Source organism: Nothoprocta perdicaria, unplaced genomic scaffold (genome assembly GCF_003342845.1).
Source record: "Nothoprocta perdicaria isolate Ctin4 unplaced genomic scaffold, notPer1 scaffold_20, whole genome shotgun sequence".
Taxonomy (NCBI): Eukaryota; Metazoa; Chordata; class Aves; order Tinamiformes; family Tinamidae; genus Nothoprocta; species Nothoprocta perdicaria.
The window spans coordinates 6,713,489-6,714,630 of NW_020455205.1; the positions used below are offsets into that span (position 1 = coordinate 6,713,489).

The 1,142-nt window shown below is 69.9% G+C and overlaps 1 protein-coding gene across 1 annotated transcript in view; it reads right to left on the reverse strand.

The window, feature by feature from the left end:
• Positions 1 to 1,142, reverse strand: part of GPR88 (G protein-coupled receptor 88) — a 2,225-nt gene extending 1,083 nt beyond the window's left edge. The window contains exon 1 of the mRNA XM_026038028.1: positions 3 to 1,142. Within this exon, the coding sequence (XP_025893813.1) occupies positions 3 to 947 (945 nt within the window). The 5' untranslated portion in view covers positions 948 to 1,142. The remainder of the gene's footprint in view (positions 1 to 2) is intronic.

Here is a 1,142-nt window from a genome sequence, read left to right on the forward strand (position 1 = left end):
GCCGCGCGGCGGAACTCCTCGCTGCGCCACGTGTAGAGCAGCGGGTTGAGCGCCGAGAGCGCGCAGAGCAGCAGCCAGCTGGCKGCGTGCAGCGCCGGCGGCGCGGGCGGCAGGAAGAAGGCGAGCAGGCTGAGCCACGCGAGCGGCTGCGTGCCCAGCAGGAACACGCAGCAGAGCAGCAGCACCGAGACGCTGCTGAGGCGGCGCTGCGCGCGGCGCGGCGGCGGCGGCGCGGCCGGGAAGGGCAGCTGGTGCAGCAGGTGGAAGTTGAGCACGCTGACCCGCTTGGCGCTGCCGCGCACCCGCCGCACGATGCCCAGGTAGCAGTGGAGCAGCAGCGCCGTGTGGCCCAGCACGGCCAGYGCCAGCAGCAGGGCTGTGTAGCGCGGGCCGGCGTCGTGCTCGGCGGCGCGGCCCGCAGGCGGCAGCGGCGGCCGGGCCGGCGCCCAGAGACCGGGCAGCAGCGGGAGCAGCAGCAGCGCCAGCAGCCATGAGAGGCCGATCATGGCGGCCGTGCGCCGCCGCTGGTAGAGCGCCTGGTAGACGCTGGGCAGCTTGGTGATGAGCACGTACCTGTTGAAGGCCACCAGGAGGTGGGAGGCCAGGGAGACGGTGAGGCCGAGGCCCAGGAGCCCCCCGCGCAGCAGCCGGTACTCAGCYGAGCGGAGGGAGGAGGAGTTGGGGGGCAGCAGCCCCAGCACGGCCTCCTGGGGCATCCAGAGGGCGCAGACGCTGAGGTCGGCAGCGCAGCCGTTCACGATGAACGCGTTGCTGGTCGTCTGCAGCTTCTTGAAGGAGAACACCAGGTAGATGACCATTACATTGGACAGAGTCCCCGAGATGGCCAGTGCCGCGTAGAGCAGTGACAGGAGGATGCGTGTCCCGGGGGAGTCCTCCCAGAGCAGCAGCAGCGGCGAGCTGGCGCTCCAGGAAGACGCGTTGGGCATCGCGCTGAGTGCGGCTCAATCCTGACGGCTCCCTGTAAATCCCATCGTCACCTGGCTCAGAAGATCCCGCTGCAGAAGTCCCTCAGGTGGGAAGATCCCGCTGCAGAAGTCCCTCAGGTGGGAAGATCCCGCTGCAGAAGTCCCCCGCCAAACACCAGGGACGAGGTGCCGCAGATAGACTCTAAGGCAGGTTTC